Raw genomic sequence first — 23,300 nt, 5'->3', positions numbered from 1 at the left:
GAGGGACAGGGGGTGGAGTTAGCTTTGAAACCCTCTCCTCATTTCTGAAACAAAAATACTTTCCAGGGATGATTTTGAACTCCATAAATAACTTGTGCTTTTACCGGGAGCCTAGAAGCACCTTCCAAAGGCTTTGATTTTGCCAATATGCATTTGTTTTGTGTTGTCTGTGTTTGCTAAGTGAGCGGTTTGGTCAATGATTATTAAGTATACTCTTCCAGTTTGGCATCTTTCGGTTTTCAATTAAATGAATAAATTGGACCAGATAGTAAAGGAGCTCCTTCAGTGCTGTTTTTAAAAGGCATTCCAGCAAGCACCTCATGAATATGGTCTAGAATTTACCTTATGTTCATAAAGGCTGTGATCATTATAATAAGATATAATATGGAGATAGAAATGTAACAATAAAAAAAAAAAGTTTAAGCAAACAAACATGGAAATAAATTAATTAATGAAAAGTAAAGACACAACAAATTAATTTAAATGTAATAACATTTCAAAATATTTTTTGTAACACTTTATTTTAAGGTGTCCTTGTTACACGTTACATGCACTAAGTATTATAATAACAATAAATTATGCATAATTACGTGCAAGTAACCCTAAACCAAATCCTAATTCTAACCCAAATCATATAGTAAGTACATGTAGTTAATTAATATCACTCAGTACTTATATGTTTAATTACACTGTAACAAGGACACCTTAAAATAAAGTGTAATCTAATTTTTAAAATAAATGCATTATTAAATAAAGTGAAAAAGTAATAAAAAAATTAATGCAGGACTGAATTCAAATAAAAATTCAATCATTTTTATTATTATCATTAAAAGTCATTTTTTCGATTTTTTTATTTTTATATGTATTTATTTGTATATTCATTTATTGACTTACTTATTAAAAAATCTGGATGTTTGGGCCTCCATACCCATAGATATGTATATCTTTCTTTGTCCATCTATTTTCATTCCATATGAAAAACGTCACCTTTTTCTCTGGAAACGCAATTCGTCCACACCGTAGCCCCGCCCCCTTTAGCGCGTCACGGTGGAGTCCCCGCCCCTTTCTCAGCGGTGCGCGAGTTTAGCGGTGGTTTGTGGCCGGTGTGTGTGTGTGTGTGTGTGTGTATTTCTTCAGGAGGACGACTTACTTCCAATTATCCTCTCGCACACAACGATTTTTCCTCGCGTTGTCAGTGTCCTCGGGAGCGGAGACCTCCACGGCTTACCGCGGGACCGTGTCACGGACTTTATTCGTTTGCGAGTTTCTTTTCTGGAGAATTTACCGCGTCCCTCAGCGAGGAGCTAAGCTAGGTATCGGGCTCCTGAGCTAATACTGGATTTGCGCAAATTCTCCGCGCACAAAAGTTGCACAGACGAAAAAATTACTTCTTCCTCCTGGATAAATGCACTCGGAATTATTTCTAAAGTCTCTTTCAGTCCGGAGGGCTTGATAAGAAGAAGATAAAGGCCACCGTTACCTCAGCGAAGCTAACGCGCTATTATGAAGTTAGCCAGCTAACGCTCTGGTACGCAAGAAAGCAGCCTCCGCGGGAGCGGTTTGTAAAATTTACATGAATTCTGACAGTTAAAAGCTTGCAAATGTCGGGTTGATTAGGTCATTAAGCTTTTGTTTTCATAGTGAAAGGCTGATCAGTCTTGGGGAGTGGTGGCTTGGTGATCTGTCCTGCATACTTGAGCCAAACCCACTCACGTTATTAATCTTCATTAGGGTTTAACATTTGCGTTAGTGTGTTTTTGTGCCCGTTAATATAGAAATCGTTGACAGGTTAATCTAGAAGCGCATGTCAAACGGCGCACAGTCTTATTTCTGAGGGGGGGGGGAGTAACGTTATAGATTAGCTGGTCCAACAGGTTACTAGTATAGCGTTACTGACTTGTATTTTTGGCCAGGCCTATGGTTGTGAAGGGGGATGAGGATGAATTGTGTAGGGAACGAGGTGTAACAACTCAAGTTGTGGACTGTCATCTAAAAAACAGAGTTGTATGGAATTGGGCAGCTGGTTTGGCATCATGGGGGTCTCGCAAGGGGGCATGAAGTTGTCAACATAGTGTCTAACTAGTCATTTTGACGTTATTATGTAGTCGGTCAGCAGGAGAGCCTCGTCTTTTCTTAGAGTTTTCGTATTGCCATGTGCGTTGTTCACCTGCTAATTCATTAAGATATTGGAGCAACGGGCCAGTCTGGATCAAGAAACCCTGTCTTTCGTCTCTGGTTGGAGTAGCACTCCCAAGCCATCCTCAATGCCTTCAGCGCTGGCCGTGTTTACCTGTCGCCCGAATTCACACCCGTTTCAGGAACGTCATGTCTACCTGGATGAGCCGGTCAAGATCGGGCGCTCCGTGGCCCGGTGTCGCCCTGCCCAGAATAACGCCACCTTCGACTGCAAGGTGTTGTCCAGGAATCACGCTCTGGTGTGGTTCGACCACAAGACGGGAAAGGTAAGTCAGGTGTTGTAGCTCTCTTGGCAGACAGAACAGGTCAGTTTGGCTTTAAGTCACCTGCTTGTTTGACATGCAAATTAAAAATGCACCTTGAGCTGTCTTGATTTACAGCAAACTCGCCTGACCTGAACCCCATAGAGAATCTATGGGGAATTGTCAAGAGGAAGATGAGACACCAGACCCAACAATGCAGATGACCTGAAGGCCGCTATCAAAGCAACCTGGGCTTCCATACCACCTCAGCAGTGCCACAGGCTGATTGTCTCCATGCCACGCCGCACTGATGCAGTAATTCATGTAAAAGGAGGCCCTACCAAGTATTGAGTACATGTACAGTAAATGAACATACTTTCCAGAAGGCCAACATTTCACTAAAAAAATTTTTTTTATTGGTCTTATGAAGTATTCTAATTTGTTGAGATAGTGAATTGGTGGGTTTTTGTGAAATGTGAGCCAAAATCATCACAATTAAAAGAACCAAAGACTTAAACTACTTCAGTCTGTGTGCAATCATCTTTCTTTTTAAATTAGTAGTTTTATGTAAAATGACAAACAGATACATAAAGTACACCACAATCAGCAAGAAAGGTAAGATCATAGTCCTTAAGAAAATTATTATTTATGAGTTAGGAGATTTTACAGTATGGGAAAACTCAGAAAGAAATACTTCAAATCTAGGAGAAGTGTTAAGAAATGTGTTCTCGTGAACAAAACATTTAAATTCATTTGAACATTTTGAAGTCACATTTTTAAAATTTAAATGGTTAAATTAAAATTTAAAAGAGACTGTATTTGATAGCGGGTGTTTTGGTTCATTTGAATGAATTTATGTTGTCAATTTTTTTTACAGGTGTATAGCTGCTAGTGTTTTGACTGATAACTGATTGTTGACAGATATAAAAAATTTACTACTATAATTATGACAAAGCGGATTGTTTTAAGTTCATTATTTTAATAAACAAACTGAGAGACAAACAGAAACAATAATTATCAAGGGGGGAAATGCTTTTTTATTTTATGTATATGTTTTAGCATTTAACGTAAGTAAGATTATTTTATTTATTTTTTTATATATATATATATATATATATATATTATAATTAATTGTTTCAATAATATTAAATTAAGTAATTGAGTACTTTTAAATCACGCTTGGAAGTTTACTGAGAACCTCTGTTGAGTCCAGGGCCCTTGGTTGAGAACTACTGACATAAAGCATGCTTGTACTATATTTCATGTAAATAAATTATGCTTGGTTTAAAACTTTATTTTATGCAGTGAGATTCATGCATTAGGTCTAAGTGTGGCTTGAGTGTAGAGGTCAACCGATATGGGTTTTTCTCTGGACGATGCCGATATTTAGGAATCAGGGCAGCCGGTGGCCGATATGTGATGCCGATATGTTTGGGCGATTTTCTTTTTCCCCCTTCATCAGGGTACAAGATAGTAGTAGCTTAATTCATAGTAATAATACATGGCTCACAACTTAAGCACCTTCTCAAAACTGTTCTGAAGCATGCTTTATGTTTATGTTTGCTGACAGACACCAGTGTTTCCCACAGACTTGCAAATGCAAATTGATCCTCTGCCAGCAGGAGGCGCTGTTGGAGCAGCGATATATCGGTTTCCCCAGTAACGGCTGTAATCAAATCAGCGCTGCGCTCACAAACGCTACTTTATCAGGCATTGCAGGAAAGACGAAATTAAAATGACATCAAAGCTTTTCTGAAGACGGTCGGTTCTTTTCACATATACATTCATATAAAAACACCCGCGCTGCATTTTAATTTTGAAACGTGCTGTGCTCAGTTTATTCAAGGAAGTATAAGCCTTTTGGAAAATCTATTTGTGGCGGTCAGTTTTGATATTGTGACGAGCCGCCACAAATAACTAAATGTATGGGAAAAACTGGACACTGCTATAAGTCAAATGGCCATAATCTAAGTGATGATAAAAATAAAAGTTCACTCATCATCGTGGAGGCTATTATCAGACCCACAGACACATTTCATGAGGAAAGGTAACATGCACGTTATAGTCAGACCAGAAGTTTCGTCTGAAATGCACGTATTTCAACTTTCACATGCAAATGACTTGTTGCACTTATGAATATGATAAGCATGGTCGGCATCAATTCTGGTAGGGTAAAACGTAACTACGCTTTCAAAACGGTCTGTTTTGCCCTGCCATCATTAGCTGAAGCTGTGTGTGAACAAACCGCGGCTGCAGAGTGTGAGCTGCTCATGCTGCCAGAGAGAGATTCTCGGTACGGCATTCCGCAACAACGCTTAGCTGCCCGCAGATGCGCCTGTCTATAAATCGGCCTAATTTGCAGCACAATCGGCCGATGCCGATTCATTAAAAAATGCCAGTAATCGGCCGACCTCTACTTCAGTGTCCAGATATTTTGGGCCACTGTGTAGTATATGTATAGGCTAAAATTAGCAAATTGTTTTACATTATAATGTATTTGTAAACAAAATTAATTTATATTCTCTGCATTTCAATGCAAAAATAAATCAAAAATTCATGTTAAAATAAAACAATCAAATTAATATTAATGGCTTGCTCCCCCTCCCCTGTGATTATGGTATGGCGTGCCAAATCAAAGGCCAAAGGATTGGGCATCTCTGATCTACAGAGTGATGTTTATGTGGCATTGGACAGATAAGACGTGATCGTTTACCATTACCATGCAGTCTCTGTCACTGTCATATTGACCCATAACATCTCTTGTGAAAGGTGACAGAGCATTTTGACAGCAACAGATGAACTGTTTGAGACTATCTCACATAACACTGCTGTGGTAAATGGAAGTAAAATATTGCTGTGGCATTTCTTTGCTCCGTGTGTTGATGCTGAAAATAGGCCTTTTCGCACCGCTTTAGTTCCAGAACTAAACGTACGGTACTAAAGTACTGGGACGATTTTGCACGAACTATTTTCCAGTACCATTTAAAGGGTTGGATTCCGGCGGTGCGAACACGCCGAAAAGTGGGTAGTTCCACAATTAGTTCTGGTACTATGAAAAGGTTCCCGCGGTGCGAAAGGCCCTATGACGGCTCTTAATTCTGGTCTGGTTTGTGAAATTGGATGTCTGAGGTTTTAGCTGCCAGGTACATGCATTAGTGTGGCTCTCCTTTCACAGAGTCGTGTGTGAATGAAAGTGTAAAATAATCCTGTTGAAAGCAGCAGAACATATTCCACTCCGCCTGTACTATCCAGGAACATGCTTTTAGTGTTTTGGTTTAATGCTGGCGATTCACTGAGTTCTACTTTCAGATGACACATTTTGACAGTGAAAGTGCACAGCGTATTAGGTCATAACTTGTTTTCTCCCTTAGGCAAGCTTATGGTTTTCACTGGTTTTCTTCGGTTGTTTAGAAAATGGTTTTGGGTGGCTGTGTGTAACGTAAGGATTTCTCTATTTGTTGTTAGTACAGTTTGCATGCGTAAAGAGGTTTTCTATGTGTCTGGCGGTGTGTGTTTTGCCTGTAAAGAGGAAGTATTTGATGCAGTGAAGTTTTGCCATCACCCTGTGGAATAATTTCTCAGCTGTTGTGAAATAATTGCGGCTATGGTTGCTAACTGCAGTCATGTAGATTAAGGTGTGGTGTTTGAATTAAGGGAGTGCTGCACGCTACAAAACCAGGTGAGGCGATTAACCCTTCAGAAACAACTTTTGCTTTGATTGAAAGAAAAACTTTAATCTGACAAACTAAAGAAGAATGATTATTTAACAGGCTTTCATGTGGTAAATACAAATAACAATGATGTTGTAAATATTTTGTAACCTCAAACCTAGAGGCAGTATGAAGAAATTCTCATAACATGATGCCAGATATTTTATATCAGTATTTTATATCAAATAGTTGTTTTTGCTGAAAATTTGTCGCTGGCATGTTTTATATATTATTTAACCATGTCTTAATGTGTGTTTGATAATCTAGACTTCATCTCATTTGATTTTTTTATAATGCATTAGTACTTAAATTTTTAGCTTACACCAATCATAGACTGTTGGAATCCATGTTTCTTGGTTACAGCAGTGAGGTGCTGTGTTGTTATGGTTATATCTAATTAAATTGTATAAATACACTTAGAGAACTGTCATTTAATGAATACATTCCTGCGCTTAAATGCGCTTGTCAGTCTCAAAACTTTGCATTGTGTATGTGACCTATTATAAAAGAATGTCATTTCATCATCATTATTTTCATAAGTAGTTGATTATTAAATAATAATTGCTGGTACTTGTTGATCATTGAGGCGGTTTTTATATACTAATGCAGAAAAAAAAATTCTCCATTACATTAAAGGAATAGTTCACCTCAAAAATTACAATTTGCTGAAAATGTCCTCACCTTCAGGCTGTTCAAGGTGTAGATGAGTTTGTTTCTTTATCAGAAAAGATTTGGAGAAATGTATCATTACATCACTTGCTTACCAATGAATCCTGTGCAGTGAATGGGTGCCGTCAGAATGAGAGTAACGCAAATCCGTAACTAACAAATCTCGAGAGAGATTTTAGAGATTTTAACTTCAAGCCGTTGCTTTTGGCTAAAATAGTCCATAATCCAGTTTTTGCTTGTAAACAGTGCTTGATTTGTGCATAATTCTCTCCTGATTCAGAAGACTGGAGAAAGCATTATGGACTCTTTTAGCTAGAAATAATGGTTTGAAGTTAGAAACATTAAAATTATGGATTTCTTTCTTTCAAATGCAAATTTTCACTTCACAAGCTGTTAACTGATGGACTGGAGTGGTGTGGATTACTTGTGGATTATTGTGATGTTTTTATCATCTGTTTGGACTCTCATTCTGACGGCACCCATTCACTGCAGAGGATCCATTGGTGAGGAAGTGATGGAATGCTACATTTCTCCAAATCTGATGAAGAAACAAACTCCTCTAAATCTTGGATTTTAACCTACAGCAAATGTTAACTTTTGGTTGAACTGTTCCTTTTCCTAATCAGTCTAAATTGCTTAGATTTTAACAGCTGCTGCTTCTTGTTATTGACAGTATTAAGATTGAAAATCTAATACCATCCATTTCCTCTCTGGGATTGGTTTTCCACGTAGGACAGTGCAGTAATGACCTGAAGAGACTTTGCTCCTATTGGCACTGTTTCTGTCGGAAAGATGTGCCAAGATGAAGCTACCTAAACTGGGCCAGCCAATAGTTGGCATAATGTGAAATGGTGCCAATATCACCACCTGTCCACAGGCTTTGTGATGCTGTGTTCTACAAATGCGGTGTTGCTGAAGCTGGCGATTGCAACTGTATGCCTGAGAATGTCGCCTGTATTTATAGACATCAATCAAAGCCTCACGGCTGCTAATAGAGTGTCTGGATGACTGCTCTCAGGCCTGACACTGCTATTTCTTCTAATGGATTTGGCAAAATGACACCCATGAGAATGAAGCCAGTGTGTTTCCAAGATACACTGTCCTGCCAGGCTCTGGGCTGTCATCTGTGCTCTAGTTAGACCAGTTTTTAATTAATGTGGTTCACTTCTCATTATGTTTTCCTTCAGGATTTGAGTTTGTGGATGCCCAGGGTTGCTTTGATCTACTTGTATTGTGTTGCATTCAATTTCAGACTGATCAATAAATGACAGCCTGAATGTTTGTAAGCCCTAGTGTTGCACTGTGCATGGATACACTCTAAGTAGAAATAAGATTTGAGTTGTCATTCCTTTAGCCTTGAGTTGACTTGAACAAGCAGAAGCATTTACCTGAAGGAATAGTTCACATGAAAATTAAGATATGCTGACAATTCACTCACCCTAAGGGCATCCAAGCAGTAGATGAGTTTGTTTCTTCATCATATTTGAAGAAATTTAGAATTCCATCACTTTTCTCTGCCTTAGAAAAAAAACATTACTCATCTGCATCTTGATACAAATCAATGGCACTGACATATTTTAAGATATGTCAGTGCAAGTTGCTTTCAGTTAAGCTCAAAAATGCATGTTAGTCTGGGACTAGGCTGTGAAACATGTGTTTTAACTTAAAACTAGGCATGGGCTGATTACCGGTTTCAAGGTATACCGAGATTTGAAAATTCCACGGTTTCAAAACCACTAATATTTTCTGTTATACCGTTCCTGCGGTATGCGCTGTTTTTCATGTCTCCTCAAAGACTGAAAGTGTAGAAATCCCTCAGGTTGAGTGCAGTGTAGAGAGTAACACAACCCTCCTCCTGTTGGTGCGAGCGAGCGGTCAGTCAAGTGTGTGTAGGATGGTCGAACTTAAGGAGCTTCCCCTGGAGCTTACGCGATCGGTAACCGGATGTTTTTTGTCTTATTGCAGCTCGTCTCTGTTCTAGGGTTGTGAAGGTGAGGACATTTTCCCACCGGTTAATCGACGTGTGACAACACCGGTATCACCGTTGGGTTGGGGGGTGTTAGTTTGTTTGTGTTTCCCTCTTTTCTTCGCTTTCAAATGGCTTGTAAAAGTGCTGTGCGCATTTTACTTTCACTTTCAAATTAGCAGCAATTGAATTGCCGCAATTCGGCATCAAGCAATTGTTAGCTTGAGTTTTCCTTTTCCTTGGATTTCTTGGCTTTCAAATAGCTTGGAAAAAGCGCCGTGCGTGTTTTACTTTCACTTTCAAATTAGCGGCAATTCGGCAGTTGATTCAAGCAACAACAACGTCAAACTCAGAACTTTTAAGATTGAAAATCTAATACCATCCATTTCCTCTCTGGGATTGGTTTTCCACGTAGGACAGTGCAGTAATGACCTGAAGAGACTTTGCTCCTATTGGCACTGTTTCTGTCGGAAAGATGTGCCAAGATGAAGCTACCTAAACTGGGCCAGCCAATAGTTGGCATAATGTGAAATGGTGCCAATATCACCACCTGTCCACAGGCTTTGTGATGCTGTGTTCTACAAATGCGGTGTTGCTGAAGCTGGCGATTGCAACTGTATGCCTGAGAATGTCGCCTGTATTTATAGACATCAATCAAAGCCTCACGGCTGCTAATAGAGTGTCTGGATGACTGCTCTCAGGCCTGACACTGCTATTTCTTCTAATGGATTTGGCAAAATGACACCCATGAGAATGAAGCCAGTGTGTTTCCAAGATACACTGTCCTGCCAGGCTCTGGGCTGTCATCTGTGCTCTAGTTAGACCAGTTTTTAATTAATGTGGTTCACTTCTCATTATGTTTTCCTTCAGGATTTGAGTTTGTGGATGCCCAGGGTTGCTTTGATCTACTTGTATTGTGTTGCATTCAATTTCAGACTGATCAATAAATGACAGCCTGAATGTTTGTAAGCCCTAGTGTTGCACTGTGCATGGATACACTCTAAGTAGAAATAAGATTTGAGTTGTCATTCCTTTAGCCTTGAGTTGACTTGAACAAGCAGAAGCATTTACCTGAAGGAATAGTTCACATGAAAATTAAGATATGCTGACAATTCACTCACCCTAAGGGCATCCAAGCAGTAGATGAGTTTGTTTCTTCATCATATTTGAAGAAATTTAGAATTCCATCACTTTTCTCTGCCTTAGAAAAAAAACATTACTCATCTGCATCTTGATACAAATCAATGGCACTGACATATTTTAAGATATGTCAGTGCAAGTTGCTTTCAGTTAAGCTCAAAAATGCATGTTAGTCTGGGACTAGGCTGTGAAACATGTGTTTTAACTTAAAACTAGGCATGGGCTGATTACCGGTTTCAAGGTATACCGAGATTTGAAAAAAACCACTAATATTTTCTGTTATACCGTTCCTGCGGTATGCGCTGTTTTTCATGTCTCCTCAAAGACTGAAAGTGTAGAAATCCCTCAGGTTGAGTGCAGTGTAGAGAGTAACACAACCCTCCTCCTGTTGGTGCGAGCGAGCGGTCAGTCAAGTGTGTGTAGGATGGTCGAACTTAAGGAGCTTCCCCTGGAGCTTACGCGATCGGTAACCGGATGTTTTTTGTCTTATTGCAGCTCGTCTCTGTTCTAGGGTTGTGAAGGTGAGGACATTTTCCCACCGGTTAATCGACGTGTGACAACACCGGTATCACCGTTGGGTTGGGGGGGGTTAGTTTGTTTGTGTTTCCCTCTTTTCTTCGCTTTCAAATGGCTTGTAAAAGTGCTGTGCGCATTTTACTTTCACTTTCAAATTAGCAGCAATTGAATTGCCGCAATTCGGCATCAAGCAATTGTTTGCATTTCTTGGCTTTCAAATAGCTTGGAAAAAGCGCCGTGCGTGTTTTACTTTCACTTTCAAATTAGCGGCAATTCGGCAGTTGATTCAAGCAACAACAACGTCAAACTCAGAACTTTTATTAACAAAACAAATAAAAATACACCATATATGCCTAATAAAATAACAAATTACTTTGCTTCACAAAGTTTAAATAGGTATCTAAAACTGAAAATCGGCAAACACTGTGGAACCAAATAAATAAGAAACAAATGTTTATAAGAACTTCCAGTCAATAGGCTTTTCAAAATCTAAAATATTGCCAAACAGGCGCCTCTGCATTTCCTTTCTAAACAATCTTCTGCCATCATCTTGTCTTTCTCACCTCACTCTTGTCAGTCAGCTCGACTCACTCTCCTCATGTGATAAATAAAATCTGACTCGTGAAAGGTTCGGCACGTTGCATTGAGCGTTTTTAAAAGTGTCTGTCCTCTAACTGAACTAGGCTAAATTATTTTTTTGCTGTGGTATACACTGGTATAACTGAAAACACCGTCTATCGCAGCAAGCCTACTCTGTTCTGGACTTGCACAAACTGCGTTGCAATGCAATCATTTTCCAAAATGTCATTTATGTGAAAATATGAAGTCTGTTAACACAGGCCAGAAACGCTGAAGACAGACGCACAGAGAAAAATACTGTAGCCGGCAGATCACTCGCTGTTCATGATGCACAAACTATTGGAAGAAAATCCTCAATATTGTTTTGGGGTTTATATGAATGTGTTTCTGAGGGGAACTGACTGTCTTCAGAAAAGTTTACGTGGTATTTTCTTTTCATCTCGTCTCTGTATAGTTCATATTAAAGCAGTGTTTCAGCACAGCCTGCTTTGTTTACAGCGGTAACCAAGGAAACGCTGTATCTGATGTTCCATGAGCGCCTCCTGCTGTCAGAGAGTGAATCTGCGTCTCATTCAGAGCTCCTGCTGTTTGTTTCGTTCAGGCATGTAGTATAATTTCACAAAGCTAGTCAGAACATAACATTCTGTTTTTGCTTCAAATTGGGTTATTATTAAATCAAATTATGTATATGAAATTATATAACTAAATTATATGAAATTATATAAATGGTATCTATATGAATTATATAACAAAAATTAAATAACTATAATTACAGATTTAGGTTAAATAAAGATGTCAGTCTTTATTATTCTTCTTTTTAGGAAACAAATCAAAGAAAAAAATAAACAAATTCTACTGTTCCTAATATTCTGTATGTTGCTCAAAAACAAAATATATTGTGTTCAGCGGAAAAAAGTAAAAAAATGTATTTAACCCAGTCATTTAAAAATAACATTTTAGAGCTGTAACGACAATACCGTGAAACTGTGATATTTTTGCTTAAGGTTATCATACCGTCAAAATCTCATACCGGCCCATTCCAACTTTAAAGGGGTCATATGATGCTGCTAAAAAGAACAGTATTTGGTGTAATGAAATGTTTATGCGGTTTAAAGTTAAAAAAACACATTATTTAACACATACTGTACTTTATTGTTTCACCTCTATGCCCCGCCTTTTTGAAACTTGTCGATTTTTACAAAGCTCATCGGTCTGAAAAAGCGAGGTGTGCTGTGATTGGCCAGCTATCCAATGCGTTGTGTTTGGCCGAATACCTCAAGCGTGAGACGGAAATGTTACGCCCCTCACATACTGTTGATGCCCTGTCCGGCCGGAGCAACGAGACATAAACATTAAAACCCATTACAAACGAGGCATTTGTTGCATCCAGTGGGGACATAATTACTGATTATAATGACTTATACTGTCTTTTTACGCGTTGCGTTGCATTGCATCGCACCGGGTAAACATAAAACTCTGTCTGCATTTGTGATCGGAGAAATGACAAACAACAAGTGCTACTCTACTGCCCAAAACTCGCGTTTGAATCATCAATGGCAACAAAAAACACAGCGGCCTAGCGTGAGGCGAAGCCCCGGCTTAGCGTGCTCTGAGGCCGGGATAGAGTGAGCTGAGGCGGGCTGGACTCCGCTTTGTCCACGGTGAAAGCGACCAGCACAGATCAGCTCTAGGCATGACGAAGCGGATATCGTCCTGTTTTGGAAGACCAAACAAAGTAGTTTCGCTTTCACAACAAAGCACACGGCGTCTTCAGGACATGGCGGCAGCAACAATACTACAGCGAGAATAAAAGTTACACCTTCTTTCTTTGCGTGAAAATTTGGGAGGCGTTATGCAAATCTTCCCAGATTGTGACGTAGGTATTTGGGGGCGTGTTAGAACGAGCTGTTTTAGGTAGGTGTGGCTGACTCTACAGAGTGTTTGCAACTTTACAGATGTTTTTTATGCACCAAGAGCTTGTAACACTCCAAAGAGAAAGGAAAAATTGAAATCGCATCATATGACCCCTTTAAACCATCACTTCTGGCCAAAATACAAGTCCATAATCCATTATAACACTTTCTCCAGTGAAAAAGTCCATCTCCTGTTTAGGGTTGTGACGATAGTAGCGTGTATCGACGATAGTCAGAGATATCGACGATAACACATGTCTTTGTCGATAGTCAAGACAATATTAGGCTTATTCTTCTATAAATGTATTAAATTATTATTATTATTATTAGGCGGCCTATGATCAAATTGCCCCGCAATTTCACTTCAGCACCGCATCTCACACTCGCGCAAATGATTAGAGCCTGTAGCCGGTGAAGGAGTCTCCAACCACAAACACAGACGTAGGCCTACATCGTCTGCTGATATAAGGTATTTCATTGCATTTTAACAAGTGAACTCTGAACGGAGTGTTGAATGTGTTTGGATTGTGGAACTATGCAGTTGTTGCCTTTAAAATTACATGGTTACAGTTAATGTTTTCATTTAAGGCCAGTTTATAGTTTCAACCCAATTTAAAAACAAAAGCTAAATGCTTTTGTCAGTAGGCCTACCTATGTTTGTATTGAATGTAGCCTACTTACTGCGCAGTTACTGCTGTTAATTTCAGATAGTTACAGTTGTTGTTTTCAATAGCCAAAACCCAGTTTAGCCTGTTAAATACCAAATAAACATCTTGTTTGTGTGTACTTTTATTCTTTCTTGTTTGTTGCTTGATAAAAAAAATAAGTAAATCGGAAATCGGTATCGGAATCGGCTATGAAAAATCATGATCGTTTTAACAGGGGGGCAAACACTTCTTCACACAGGGCCATGTAGTTTTGGATTTTGTTTTCCCTTAATAATAAAAACCTTCATTTAAAAACTGTATGTTGTGTTTACTTGTGTTATCTTTGACTAATATTTAAATTTGTTTGATGATCTGAAACGCAAATCTCAAAAAAAAAAGAAATCAGGAAGGGGGCCAACACTTTTTCACACCACTGTATGTGCAATATTTTAACCGAGCCCTCACTAACTGAGTTTAACTCCAGTTATGTTAGAAGAACCAATCTCATCCTTGTGTCTGTGGCGGTGCGTCGGGCTCGTCATGGGGCGCACGGTCCTGAGCGCTGTATGACTGATGTATCTGTTCAAATCTACTTTTGATTTTCACCGTTGACTGCAGACCTTTTAGACTGATAACGTCCGTGCTCTGATGCGGCAAACTTGTCACAGGACGTCCAGTCCTAATAGCGATGTATGACCGTTGTATCCGAAAATATATGAAATAGCAGTTTTAAATATTTTTATATTTAACATGTTAGTTTATCAGTATGTTTGAAAGTATATTTCAATTATTGGTGCTTTCATAGGCTCTCTCTCGCACGCCCGCGCGGTTTAAAACACCTCATAGTTATGAAATAGCCTATGATAAGTACAGAGAGTCTCTCTCTTGCCCCCACCCACCAATGCACGCATGATAATATTGTGTATCGGCGATCTCACGGGGTGGTGATATGACGATTTGAAAAATGACCATATCGCCCAACACTACTCCTGTTGTCCTCTCACATCAAAATCCACCCACATATTTGTTTAGAACTGTTTTGCCTTGTAAACAGTGCTTGATCTGTGCACATTTTTCTCCTGATTCAGACGTGATGAATTTTTCACTAGCGAAATCATTATAATGGATAGAGGACTTGTGTTTTAGCCAGAATTAATAGTTTGAAGATAAAAATGTCTTGATGGGTTTTGTTTCCTACAAAAATGCAGGTTTTCACTTGTTGAGTGTACATGGTATGGATAGTCATATGAGTTCTGGACAGTCTGTTATTTGGCTTGTTAGTTTGTGATTGTTAGAATCAGTATGTATATACCAGTATTAAATGTAAATATTACCATCTGCTCAAAGTCTAAATTAAAAAGAGCCTTTAGAATAGAGTTCTACCTGGCAACTTTATAAATATCAGCTAGACATATTGTGAATTTGAGTGCATTCATGCGTCATGATTAGGTTGTTTACATTGGTGGGATTGTCCCTCCTTGTGGTCTGTTTCAAATATGTCTTTATCTGATGTCATGGAAAAAGGAGAGAAGAGTTCATCCATGTGATGGGATGTGGGTCTAATCAAGGATTAATTGTTTGGAAAAATTGGCATTTTCATTAACGCTGTTAACTAGAAAAAATATTGGTCCTAGATATGTAATATGTCATATTAAATACATTTAGATTTTTGCTGCTTTTCTGTTTGTGCATCTGATATATTTATTGTTCTGCAGTTTCTTAAGTCTCTTACATCTGTCATTAAATTGTTTCTCTTCATGTGTCTGTGGTGTTGCTGATCATCTGTCTTTAGGTTTTTTAGCTGCTGGCTGTTGCATATTTTCTGTCAAAGTGTGAGTTCTGTTGTCGAGTCTTAAAATAGTATGATGCCATTTGCGCCCTGTTTCTTTTTTTACAGTATGTTGTTATTATAGGCAGCACCAAGACAGGGACAACTGGCTAGCAGCTGACTTTAGCTACTGGAGCCCCCTCCTTCCTGATACAAACTCGCCCAGTGCCCTGCGGGGCCACCCACACCCTAGATCTCGAGCAGCTGTACAGGACTCTGTCTCTCTCCTCATTGGCCTGCTACATGCCAGAAAATACTGATATTATAGAAATGTATGTCTTGGAGTTGAAAGTGCACCGTCAGCATGTTCTTTATAGTGAACTAGCTTATTCACAGATATGAATTTGTTTCATTCACAGGCATACGTGATGTAGTGTCCTGATTCAGCAATGCTTTCTAATAATTCATACCGCTCTCGTAGAAATATCAAATCTCAGCTGCAATTGTTTAATATTTGCAGACACACAATGCCACAGACAACCGGTAACAAATCATGGGACTCTATCTGGAAAAAGACTCTTGTGCCAGTGCTGTTATCTAATGAGATCTTGTCAACGCAATTAATAATATTAACTGTGAGACGTCTTAATTGGATCATATGTTATCTATGTAAATCCATGCTGTCATAATCTCTTAAATGTGAAGTTTTTGACACCACACAAAACTCTGACATACTTCTACAGTGCTGTAATCATAAAACTGAGTCCATTTTATCCACCCTGTTAATTCATTGGAATGCAGATAGGACGCTCATACTACATGTTATGTTTCAAACATGTATCAAGCCCTGTTTTAAGATACTGCTCTACATTTATTTTACAAATCCTCATGTTTTCTTCCAAGCCCCTTACTGGCGATCACTAAAATCACTACATTCTTCATTTGGTTTCTAAGTAACTGTAAACACTCTCAGGGGTCTCCTTATTTGCAGCTTTTAAATCTATACCCTTTTTAAACTTGGGCTATTTACAGGGCCTATATCTTCCATGAGGATCAAGCCCTTCTCACTGCACATCATGATTAACATGAGATATCATAGAAAAGATTGAATGAGTGAATGGCTAGTACTAGTTTGATATTTTCCTGACTGTTCCGTGATGCTTGGAAGCTTCTTGTACCATTATATCTCTGATCTCAAATAACTGTATCATGAAATATGCTTGATGTTTGTTGATGAGGCTGCATGGTCATTCCTTCGCAATTAGGCAGAAGGTCAATTTTCAAAAGCTTCACTCGCTTTACTCTTCCTTTGTGAAATCAGCTGCAAACCCCCATCTAATCTGCTGAGACTGACATCTTTCAAGAAACTACTGCACTTAACTAATTCACAACCATCAACAAAAGTATTTACTATTATGCCTACTCATTAAAAATCCCCCTCTCATTCCCTTTTTTCTTCATTTCACCTCTGCTGTAGCTTTTTGTACTAATCTAGTTTATACTTTTTAGGGCTGTGATAGTGGCAGATTTTTAAATGGTAATGGACCAACTACTGCTGGTGGCGCGGTGTGTGTGTGTGTGTGTGTGTGTGTGTGTGTATATATATATATATAAGTAATTATGTATATCATTTATGTATAAAAATTATATATTTATATATATGTATATATATATAATTTTTAAACACAAATAATAAATGAGGCTCAATCATCTATTAACAAACGTGCGTGTTTATTTTAGCACTTCCGTCAGTGAACAAACAGCCTGCAAAACACTAAAATAAGTTAAAAGCGGCGCGACACGACAAAATACTATATATACAATACGTTTGCAATCATGGGAACTTGAAGACACTTGTACAAACGCGGATGGGTGACATGAATGGACATGGCTCCAGATCGGCGATGTGGTATTTGGTTTCCCAACAAGGTCCATCGCCCAACACAAAATTAATTTGCCGAATGCATAAACTGTATTCTCCTGCACTCAAACCTGCCAATCTAAAGGAAATGCTGTGTATCAATTACAAAACAACAATTTAAAAAATATTTTAAACTGAACATTTGTAACATTCTTGCAGACATTATACCAACAATGCACAATTTAACTTAAAATTAATAAGTTAGTAAAATTATATTTTTTGGCCATCAGACCCCCTTCTTTGAATCAGGCATGTATTTTTTACTGTACAGTTAAAAGCAGCCTTGCTGAGAAGAGACTTCTTTTAAAACATTAGAAAATATTACAGATCCTAATTTGAACACTGTGTGAATGTTATAAAAAATGTTTTAACAGAGCTGTTGTAATGATTATTATCATTATTATTGTCTTACTTTTTATTTTATTTTACAGAACAACAGTAAAATTACAATACTAACATTTATGAACTTAATTTTTGCGGAAATGCGCAGGAAGACCTCAATGCTTTTTTTGTTGACAGCAGATTTATATATGAGTCTCATTACGCATACGTCGCACGTATTGCATTATCACATGCCTTGTAAAAATTCATAACAATGTGACTGAGCAACTGAAGAGTAACACCGTTTCAGTGCAGATTTTCGTTGCGCTTTGGACTTTGAACCCTGGTTAACAAGCAGATAGCGCAGAGAATTTGTGCAGCGCTGTCAGAATACATGCAATGCACGCGTGCAATAGAAAACATAACGTTCTGCAGTTTGTTTACTAATTGTTTAAGGCCATTTCGCGATTTCAATCATCATACAGTAACCAGCAACAATCAGCCCTTCCTCTTCTCATCGAAGACATGCGCTGCAGTCCTAAACAGTCTCTCGGTGTCGGTGCTTGTAATGAGTTTTGCGTCTTTCTCGGACAGTTTAAAGCTTACACACTGCTGACATGTGTGCTGCATTATAAAGAGTGTGCGCCTCTCACTCTTCTCTGGTTGCGTCATATCATTGTTCGGTACAATTTATTCGGTCTTTTCGCTTATGTTTTAGTTGCATCCCTACTTGTTATAGAGTGCGTGACGTCACGTGCACTATTGCCGGTGGCAGCAGTGACGCGATTGTCATGGTGACCGTCACAGCCCTAATACTTTTGATTTGGCACATTGTACTTAGATGTTGATTCTTTTGACAGCTTGCTTATGATGTTCACTTTGGATAAATGTCTGCTAAATGATTAAATGTTAATATTATAACAATCCATTCAGACACTGAATTGCGTAACTCTGACAGATATAAGTGTGCTTTCTTTTATTTCCTATAATTCTCTACTAGTAGTTCAGTGAATGGGCATCTCTCCAGGTCTGTGCCTTAGCTCTGGTGTTTTGAAAAGCTAATGATGGAAGACTTTTAATGGATAAACATTTTGGCCTTGGTTTTTATTAAGTTCTTAGATGATTCATAGTATTTGAGAACAACAGACTCCAGGCTTTAGGAAACACAAACATTGGCCAGAACTTCAGAAGTAAAGTTAATATAGATTACTGGCTGCTGAATAATAATAGGGTGTTTTTTGATGGATGTTTTTGCAGTATGAGTGAATATTGACTTAGTAAATATATTGGAGGCTTTGAGTTCCTTGAACTATGTAGTGTTAATCTTTTTTTTTTTAGTTTATTAACAGCATTCAGTTGTTGACAGTTGAGTTCAATTGGTTGTTGACAACAAACAGCACTGCAATATATTAGAAAAGCATTAAATTGATCAGTTATTTATGTATTCATTGTTAAAAGGTATTTATGTAGTATTGTTTGAGGTATGTAGTGTAATCCTGTTCTTTATCAATAAAATTATGGAAAATTGGAATGAATAAAATAATTGAATATTTTAATTTAAGTTGTTGACAATAAACAGCGCTGCAATATATTATTGCACTAATGTTATAGAAAAGCATTAAATTGATCAGTTATGTATTAAATCTAATAGGGATGCACGATATATCGGCCACCATATCGGTATCGGCCGATAAATGCTAATTTTTTCTGTTATCGGTATCGGCCTGATAAGAAAATTTGGCCGATATCTTAAAGCCGATAAATAATGCATTATTTCCTTCAGAGACACTTCAGATGCGCGCTGTTCGTTTGCAGCCTTTTGTGCAATTGTACGTTGTAATATTGTGTTTATTTGATGTATATCTGATTTATCTCATATAGAATGCGTTTGGTTAAGTTAAAAGAGCGCTTCAGTTTACCGGTGATCATCTTTAGCTCAGCACACGCAGATAAAACAGCAGTGCACAACATTAATAACTATGATTGGGAATGTTGTGTATATAACATTCTAATGAGAACATTATTATAATAAAACGTTGTGAATTCTTTGGGTTTAGTTGCCGTGTTTCAGCGCGTTGTTATGGGAAGAGCGCATCCACAACAGGATCACACATTCTGACTATAGCACGCAATAACTGCATCATTTTGTACATATATAAGTTGTAATATTATGTTTATGTTGTGTTAATATTAATCTCAGGATGCATTTCCTTGAGTTAAATAAGCTGCCAGCAAAACGCTTCAGTTTACCGTGTTCATTCAGCTCTTCAGCTTCAGCTTGAGCTGCAGCTCAATGGCTGCTATTTAAAACAGTGGTATTCATTTGTTACTTTTTCAAAATCATTGATATATTATTAATAACGACAACCACTTGTATTTTTCTCTTATTATTTTCATCAACAATATGGTTTAGTAATTAAAATCATTTAATTATTGTCCGTGCAGAGGCTATTCTGTTTTATTGATCTGTGTCGCATTCATTTTGATTCTTTACACGTGTAATGATGTCCAGTGACTTGTTTGCATTATTTATGCATAATTTTATTTATTTGTAAGACTTTTTTATGACTAAATTTGGTAATGGGAGAGTAAAAATATTTTTAAAACGTACACCGTTCAAACGAGGCTGCTTATGTTGAAGTGTTTGGGATGTGGCTTTTAATGATGAGACCTTTTTTGTAATCAGGCTCTCAAAAAGTATATAACAATTTGGATATAGATTTATCGGCCAACATATCGGTTATCGGCTTTCAAAAATAAAGAATAATCGGCTATCGGTATCGGCCAAAATTTTCATATCGGTGCATCCCTAAAATCTAACTTAAGCATTTTACATTTAAAATTAATAATGCACATACTAGTAATAGTGTAATTGTGAATATGCCATTGCTGTCTTTTATTTATTGTAATTTAACACTCAACTTAGTAAATGTTTGAATAGTTGGTTAAAGTTTGCTGCTTGATGATTATTTTTAGTTAATTTTGCAAATTAGTTTTATTTTAGTTTATGATTTTAGAGTAAAATGGCCTTGACACATCACCTGTCCTTGTTATTTTAAATTGTCCATATATTGTCTTTTTTCTTCAAAGACTAAAAAAACTGTGTTAGACTGTACTGATGTTAGGGCTGGACGATATGGCCAAAATTGATATCACGATATATTTCTTAATTTCGGTCGATACGATATAATTCCGATATCGATATGAACACTATTTATCTGAAATAGAAATCTTTTGTAGCATTATAAATGCCTTAATCATCACTTTTGATCAATTTTAAGCATCCTTGCTAAATAAAAGTATTAATTTCTATAATTTCTTTCCCAAAACAATAATAAAAATGATACTGAATGGAATAGTGTATAATGTTACAAAAGCTTTTTATTTCAGATAAATGCTGATCTTTGGATCTTTCTATTTATCAAAGAATTCTGAAAAAAAATGTACTCAACTGTTTTAAATATTGATAATCAGCAAATCAGCATATTAAAATGATTTCTGAAGGATGGTGTGACACTGAAGACTGGAGTAATGATGCTGCAAATGTACCTATGTATGATCACAGGAATAAATTACATTCTGTTGACATGCATCACATTTCCAGCATGAATGAGAAGATTTAAGCTTTCCAGGTTCGTATTGATTTGCTTGGTTCTTGAGGATTGAGGTGTTAAGGGTGCTTTATTGCCTGACCTGCTGATTAGTAACCAAGCTTAACGGGTTAGTGTCTTTGCTATAGCTGATCTGCTTTACACAACCTGCGCCGATCGATGTTAATTTCCTCAGCCAGGCCATTTGTTTTCCATCCCAGGATGGAGCTCTTTTCAGGTAGGAGTGATTTAGGTTTAGACTTGCTTTTGAAGCTTAAACTCTGCATTCCTTCAAGATCTCAGCGTTGGCTTTCAGAGCTGTTCTCATGGAATAAATCTTGAGGCTTTTGGCTGATATGATTAAGGGAGACTAACACAGACAGTATGATGTGAACTTTTGTACTGTTTTGACCAGAAAAGTGAAGTAATGGATTTCACCGAATCTCCTTGTAATGAAAATGAGGTTGCACCAGTTATTTTAGTTTTCATATTTCCTGTTTTCTCCTTAATTGTTTTTGTTTGTTTTAATTGTTTTTGTTTGTTTTAATTGTTTTTGTTTGTAGGGGTGCGCCGATCTGATATTCAGTATCGGTATCGCTCCGATACTGGCATTTTCTGCTGGATCTGCTGATTATTATTAAGCCCCACGAAAGCAACAAAAACATTATAAAGCACCATAAAGTTTTCATTCATACAAATATTTAAGTGAAGTTCACTGTGTTGTTTTGTAACTTTCAGCTTGTAAAATTAGGATGAGAAAAGTGTGAGTCGCTCATTTGAAATAAGGTGAAAAAAGAAAAAACAAACCACGAGCGACGTCATCAGAAGCAGGGTGGGCGGAGTTAATGCACACGCACGGTGATAATGGATACCTTCATGAGTGATGCGAGTTATTATTGATTATTTCTTTTAATAATATTATGAATGAACCGTCTTGTTGTTATATCTAACATTTTTGCTCAGACTCGGCTCAGAGAGCACAGATGATAGCAAATAAGTAAAGCTAATGTCAGCAGCCATGCACTGGACGAGCAATCGTTATTATAATCCAAATGGGCAAACAGTCTAGATTATTATGCAAGTTGACTCGAGATACAAAAACTGCAAAGTCGCATTTGTCATTCGACTTTTGAAACTGGAATAATGAGTGGATTACGCATTTCAATTGGCAAGAGAGGAATAACACGTATATTACTTTCTTGGCAAGGAGGATTGTGTGCATCACAGTCAGGTAGAAGGGAGAAGTTCTTCTTACATTAGGTAAGACAAAAAGTTTAATTTTCGCAATTTGTTTATCGACTTGTTAATAGCAATTTGCTGTGGAATATGTGCTGATCGGGTCTGTGTCTTCCCGGCTGGGTTCGGGTCCATCTTTCAAATAATTGACGGTCCGCGTCGGTTCCGGGTAGTTTATTTTTGACATTTCTCGGTTCTGCACGGGCCCGGGTCCAAAATAATTATTTCAAAATAATAGACGGGTCCGGGTCAGTTCAGTGTAGCACATTTACAGGTGTCTTCGGGTTCGGGGAATTTTTGGACCCGTGTAGACCTCTACTGTGAAACACAGTAGACTTTAAAGGGGTCATATGATGCTTTTTTAAAGATCATTATTTTGTGTATTTGGTGTAACAAATATATTGACATGCTTTAATGTTTAATGTTTAATGTTGGAAATGTAACGCCCCTTACCATAATCGCGAGCTTCATCTTTCAAAATAAATGTAAAGACAGAGCCCGAAAGGGGAACAGAGTCGCGTGACAGACACAGTGATGAATGTGTTTGCAGTACACAAGCCACGTTTAAGACAGCTGACTCCACTGTGATGTGTCTCTCTCTCTCGCTCTCTCTCTCTCTCTCTCTCTCTCTCTCTCGCTCGCTCGCGCTCGCACGCGCGCACACACACACACCGCTCTCTCTCTCTCTCGCTCGCACGCACACTCACACACCGCACTCTCTCTCTCTCACACACACGCACGCACGCGCGCGCACACACACACGATGCGCAAAACTCCGCGTGTGAACAGTCAATAGCAAATACTTCAACTAATAACAAAACAGTAGCTGATTCAGAAGCGCCAGATTGTCATAGCAAAGTCAGAATGACCTCCTCTCCTAGGTTCA

At 38.0% G+C, this 23,300-nt stretch overlaps 1 protein-coding gene across 1 annotated transcript in view; it reads left to right on the top strand.

Moving 5' to 3' along the window:
* The first annotated feature begins 1,089 nt into the window (after window positions 1-1,089).
* Window positions 1,090-23,300, top strand: part of LOC107597202 (sarcolemmal membrane-associated protein-like) — a 79,930-nt gene continuing 57,719 nt past the window's right edge. Inside the window, exon 1 of the mRNA XM_016288157.1 lies at window positions 1,090-2,462. Within this exon, the coding sequence (XP_016143643.1) occupies window positions 2,265-2,462 (198 nt within the window). The 5' untranslated portion in view covers window positions 1,090-2,264. The remainder of the gene's footprint in view (window positions 2,463-23,300) is intronic.

Source organism: Sinocyclocheilus grahami, unplaced genomic scaffold, assembly GCF_001515645.1.
Source record: "Sinocyclocheilus grahami isolate Dianchi unplaced genomic scaffold, SAMN03320097.WGS_v1.1 scaffold229.1, whole genome shotgun sequence".
Classification (NCBI taxonomy): Eukaryota; Metazoa; Chordata; class Actinopteri; order Cypriniformes; family Cyprinidae; genus Sinocyclocheilus; species Sinocyclocheilus grahami.
This window is presented reverse-complemented; position numbering and strand designations above follow the sequence as displayed.